Here is a 6,009-nt window from a genome sequence, read left to right as displayed (position 1 = left end):
GCTCTCTTATTATGAGCAGGGATGTATGCATGCATTTCCCTGAGCTTCACTTGAACAATGAATGTCAGATGGTTTATTGCACTGAAAGAACAATAACTGAAGGTGACTGTCCTAACCTAAAAACAATGAAAAATAACATCCGTATATCAGATATCCATTTTGAATATAATCTTCAATATGCAACTTATTCAGTCTAGTTGTTTCGACAAACGTGAACAAAGTTGTTGGTTTGGAGACGATTAAAATGCCCTTTGTATGGTTAACACAAATGATTATGAATGTCTAATTTTCTAACTTTGTTTCACTGTTGTGGTTGCTTCAGCTGAGGCTCAATTAGATTTCTCCCTATGACATTTGAGAGTGTGTGAGGGTCCCCACACACACTAAAAGTCACAAATGAAAAAGTGAAGTGTAATTGGAAAAAGATTTTGCTCAACCAAGTTGTATTCATAATGGTCTCAGGTTTTAAAGGAGAAATTCCCTCTGGTGTAGGTCATGGTTGATTTTATTTTTTTAAGTTAAAGAATATCTATAAATGAAAAAATAACCTGCAGTTGATAAATAAGAAACATAATGCAACAACATTCTCTCTAAAATGTAAAGTAAACGTGTCCATTTCATAGAGTGGGACATCAAATGGAAATACACAAGTTAAGAACCGGTACCCAAACACAAGTGTTAGGAAAGGGTTGTTCACATCAGTTTTATTATCTGAATTCTGTGAGCAGTACTCGGTATGTTAGGTTAGGATTTTTCTACTTTCTCTAACATTTGTGATCAATTTAAAACACTGTAAGGTATTTTTAGATAATCTTTTATTCATTGTGTGGAATACAGCAATAGCTTGCAGCTTCAAGTACTTTGGACAAACAATATATCTCTCTATGGATTTCTGATAGTGTACAAGGTCATGTGATTTGGAAAATTATAGGGAACGTTAACTGCACGTTTGGAATGTTCATTAAGTGTAATTTGGCGTGAGGATAAAGTTACCAGATTTAAGTATTAAGACTAACACTAAGATGTTTTTCCCCGTTATTTAACCAGAAGGGGGCGCTGCTGTCAAATTATGCGTTCTGCAATGTCTGGAAACCTTACCCGCACAATACTCCAATTATTCTGATGCCCACAAGGGAGCGCTATGAGTAAGAGAGTTGAAGAGAGGTCATATGGTGTGACACAAATTAACAATTAAAGAAATTAGGGGGGACAACAATATGGAACTAATAAAATATAACTTCTAGGACAGATATTCAATTAGATTTCATAATTAAATGTCTTTTAGAGACTTGTTATTAAGACCACAACATTTTAGTTTTTATTTTCTGGATTATGCAAAAGGAAATTATATGTTATAGATAATTATCAGTGATTAGATGTATAGAGTAGAAATTGTATCAGAGATTTTTAATGTCGAGAAGAAAAAAAAAAGAACCTAAAACTGGAAACAGTTCTGTTCAACCGCTGGTCTCTAACAGCTAAAGCACCGAAGGTTTCTGGAACAAAATAAAAGTGAATGTATAAATAGTTAATGTATAACATAGGAGTATACTGTGGGAATCTCTCCCCCGGAGCAGCTCTCTCTCTCTCTCCCTCCCTCTCTCAGTGTTGGCGTAGTTCCCGGCCCATCTGCGGCCTGGCCCGTGGATTACTGTTTGTTAATGTTTCAATCAGCTGTGTGTTGAGGAATGTGGAGCTATTTAACCTGAACTTCCCCAGGTGTGCCGAGGCGCCGCTCAGTCTGGGCCCCGCCGCCCTCCCCTGCCCTTGGCACAAAGCTATCACACAAACACAATCACACACTGGCCACGCCGGGGCTGCAGCTGTGCGCATCGCACCGCAGGGAAATGGGAAAAACATTGCACCAGGGAGACAGAATAAATCTTATAACGAATCGCTTCGCCAAAGCCAGTTTAACTCCTGCAGTGCGGGGAAGGAGGAACAGTGCTGATTTACACGATTACACATTAAAACACCATATTTAAATGGCTGTTTTATGGGTTAAAACAAGTCATTTCCTTATTTTTTTTTCTCCCTACAGACGATCTTCGATTACGTTCACTTTATTCAGTCAGATATTTGTAATTGTATTTACTACTTTTCCCCTTTTCAACAGGTTTTCTACGTATTTTACGCCCATCTAAGTCATCACATGACACCATGTATAAACCGTTTTAGACCACGTTTTGATATAAAGACCCATCATAAATAAATCCTAAATACCCTCAACTCAAGGCTAAAACATTAATCCTGACTGTGACCATTTTATAAAACGACTTTAATTTATCTCACAACCATCTGTGTCAAGATGTTTAGACTTGATAATTCAACCAGAGACTTCCTCTTGTAACATGATATGGTAATGAGCCATCGGGAGGTAAATGACCAGTTTAACTGGTTTAGGGCCATTATGTTGACCACCAGCTTTGGTTTTATGTTACCTAAATGACTTAACAGCTTCTTATAGATGTCACACTTCTAAAATATAACTATATTACTCCCCCAAATACCCCAGTTAACAAGATGACCTTTCCAGGTGAATATATTGTTAAGTCTGTTGGGCATCCATTCAATCACCCAAGTGTAAAGTTTTCACTATTATGGCCAGATTTTGTCAGGTACTCAACAGTAAAGCTTGATTTATTTAGTGTAGATATACTATTTTATTTTTCTCTTCTCGTAAACCCACAAACACACTCACACAGAATGACAAGAGAATGATTCTTCTTCAAAAATAATTGTCTTGTTTTAATAAAAACATCAATAAGGTACATTGTAAGAAAACAATATCTTCACATAATATGGCATTGTAATATACAATACAGTTTTTTGCTCAGGAATCTGAGAAATGTACTTTTTAACAAGACGTTAATTTCTCTATATGGTTTACACAAGATACAAAGAGCATAACAGAAATTAGCTTTCTTTAAAAACTCTACAAGCAACAAGCGATGCTGTGTTGCACTGAACTTGTCTTGGTCCTCCGGCTAACCCAGTCTATATCTGGACACCACCGGTCTATTTCTTCTCTCAGGGCCCTCTGATGAATCGAGAGCCCTGAGTGACAGAGATCCTCAAAGCCGCAGGATGTTCACACTGTTTGAAACGTCCCTACTGAGTTCAAGGTATTTTTTTTTATCGATGTGCTTGTGAAGTCACATCAATGAGCCTTGTTCGTGAGGTGCTCACTGTAGGTTCATGGTGCGATATTTCCACGACCTCTTAACGGCACATGATCCTGTCGTCCGAGCACCCATTCTGCGGGAGAGAAAAAAAGTAGAGTTGATGAGTACATTTGCATTACATGGATTGTATAGCAGCAACAAGCAAACTGGTGCGCAAAAGTATCTTTTACGCATGCCGAGTTACGTTCAAGGACACTTATTACGGTAGTTTAATCAGCTGTGTAGAACACTGAGGTATTCTCAGATGTCCACTGTTGTACATATACATATATAAAGAACTATTTACCTCTACTGCGATGCTGGCGAGTTCTGCATTGAGGGTGGTCAGCGGCGTGCGGGGAACGGTGCCGTTGGAGAGCTGACGGCTCTTCTCCGGCTCGTCCAACTCGACCTGCAGGTCCCAGATATAGTCGATGACATGTTGGAGGATCTCAACTTTGCTGGCCTTTTTGTTCGTAGGCAGGGTGGGCACGAGCTCCTTTAGCTTGCTGTAGCAGCTGTTCATGTCCTGGAGAAATGCAGCCATTTGCTCGTCCAGCAGTGGGATCTTGCAGATGGTCAGGCTCTGGTCCGACAGGCAGCGTACCATGTCATCACCGCTAACTTTGCTCTTCAGGGCGCAGGTAGATCCGACAACCTTCATGTTGATTCGTGTTGAAGGTGTATTTTCCAAAATGACAAGGGAGATGTTGAGATCTGCAAAGAGGTGTCTTCTCCCCTTAGTGATGATAGCAAGGCAATGTTGACAGTTTGCAACATCCACATGGACAGACCTCCTCGTATTTATCGCTGAACAGGAGCCGGGGGCGGGTCAGCACTGGCCTGTTTGAAGAAATACAGCCAATGAGATGGCTGCGCTTGTATTGATGGGTTGGTACACAAAAGCACTCTGAGCCAATGCCTGCATTCGCCTGGTTATCGGGATTTACAATCTGTTTGAGGGATGGCGTTACAAATGGAAACAAATGTGTGTCTTTTATGGGTAATATGTGGGAATCCAGCTGTCCGTGGCTTGGGGACTCTGCAGGTGTAGATAGCCTGGGGACAGTGAAGGGGTGGTGAATGCCTGGGTATGTGCTGTGAGAATGTGTGTGGGATGGGACAGGATGAATAGAATGAATGGCAAATGATAATTAGGTTGCCGTAGTGCCCTAGATTTTCCTCTCACAATTGAATACAGCACTGCAGATGTGCACCACTACTACACAGTGAATTAAGACAATGTGATTAAATAATGGCCAAACAATTGTGTGAAAGACATTCAATTTTCATTTATGACAAGATGATTGTTTTTATTCATTTGTGCATGTGACTTTTATTTCCTTTAAAATAGATTAAAAGTTTATGAATTTATATGCGATGATTGGTTTAGTTTAACATTGCATCAGAGAAAATCCGCTGCACGTCCATAACAAGCTGCTTCTCCTTGGACAAATTTGCTACTTTAAACTTCAAGCTTTCTTTGAGTTTACAAAAAAAACTTTTCTCTCAGCACAAAGTCCTTTTTTAATTACTTTTCAGTGCTAAAGGAAGTCCAGAAAGAGCAGCAGCTTCACGGATTCCTTCACATGTTTCTGCAGTGTGTGCTCAGCCTTGTGTGCTCACTCAGATCGCATCGCTCTGTTCTGAAATCTTCCCCCCAGATTGTCCAAACAAGACCGAGCAGACTGGCAGGCGCCAGCGCGCTGACGTCACCCATTCATCCGAGCCTTGACGCCTGTCAGCCTGGCGCCGCTCGGGCGGTAACCATGGAGACGTCAAACAAGAGGGCTTGCAATCCGCACTACTCCATTCACCTGCGTGGCGCGCAGAGCCTGAGAACAAACCGGCTCAGGAGCTTTTGTCGTTCATTTATCACCTTTAAGCAGCGGGATGAGATTACCGCCCCGCGCACCTGCAGAGCCCCGCTGTCAGCCGGTTAACAGAAAGACAGATTGAAAGGGGATGGGTGGCATTATGTTGTTACTGCATTTTAACACAGAACAACTGTTGCATTCCACCACAGAGCCAACTTTCAACTTTGTGTATAGCTGTTGCTTACATATAAACTATTACTTATTGTTTTGCAGTCATCTCACGATTTTGCTTTATTTCTATTATTGATTTAAGATGACTTTATGCGTCATCTAATTATTTCTGATTATGAAAATAAATCATTAGTATTGCATTTAAAATGCATTTTGGACAAGCAGCAGAAAATATCATTTTGGCGCTTTACTGAAAAAAACAACATTTTGACGCTTGAATAAAAATAGCCATGGTATAAATACAATTTAAAAAAGAGAGAAACTCCTTCAAAAATGTACTAGATCCAGGTGTTTAAATCTTACTTTTCAAAAACTCTCACCTGCAAAATGTTGGGCTTGCATCAGGCCTGGATATTGTTCAATACAAGTGTCTTTGATGTATAAAATACTTAAATATAGTATAACAACAAATATTTAATCTGTTTGTCATGCAAAATGTGAACCTATTTGTTTTAAACTGATAAGTAGCAAAGTCTCAATCTGCATGTTTTAACTTCAGGTAACCTTGTACAAATATTCAACATTTTTAAACAAACCGTTTCAATCCCTCAAAGTTATACATTATTACATTTTGAGAAAATAATCTAAGGGACATTCCATGTCAATATGATACACTGTTGTTTGATTATAAATAAGAATCATCTACACTGTTAATGTTGTGCATAATATCTGTTTTAAGATGTGTGTTGTTTTAAATGAAAGATTTCCTTAAATGCCATGTAAATCTTTGTCATTGAACAGGCTGATGCATGCTTGTTTGTTCTATAAAGTCTAAGAGAAATTGTGTCGTCTTTAAG

At 39.4% G+C, this 6,009-nt stretch overlaps 1 protein-coding gene across 1 annotated transcript; it reads right to left on the bottom strand.

Annotated features, from left to right (window-relative positions):
- Positions 1 to 2,721: 2,721 nt before the first annotated feature.
- id1 (inhibitor of DNA binding 1, HLH protein) lies at positions 2,722 to 3,929 on the bottom strand. Its single transcript, XM_079342247.1, has 2 exons — positions 3,472 to 3,929; positions 2,722 to 3,258 (listed from the first exon to the last, which is right to left on the bottom strand). The coding sequence occupies exons 1-2, from the start codon at positions 3,826 to 3,828 to the stop codon at positions 3,223 to 3,225; spliced, it is 393 nt and encodes a 130-aa protein (XP_079198373.1). The 5' UTR covers positions 3,829 to 3,929; the 3' UTR covers positions 2,722 to 3,222.
- Between the last annotated feature and the right edge of the window lie 2,080 nt (positions 3,930 to 6,009).

This window comes from Symphodus melops (assembly GCF_947650265.1).
Source record: "Symphodus melops genome assembly, chromosome: 4".
Taxonomy (NCBI): domain Eukaryota; kingdom Metazoa; phylum Chordata; class Actinopteri; order Labriformes; family Labridae; genus Symphodus; species Symphodus melops.
Note: the sequence above shows the minus strand (reverse complement) of the source record. Positions and strands in the feature narration are given on the sequence as shown.

Bases quoted from the DNA above. Each gene is read 5' to 3' on its own strand.
- id1 (XM_079342247.1), bottom strand. From the start codon at position 3,828: ATGAAGGTTGTCGGATCTACCTGCGCCCTGAAGAGCAAAGTTAGCGGT. The intron at 3,259-3,471 runs GTAAATAGTTCT...TCTCTCCCGCAG, and splicing joins TCGCCAGCATCGCAGTAGAG to AATGGGTGCTCGGACGACAG.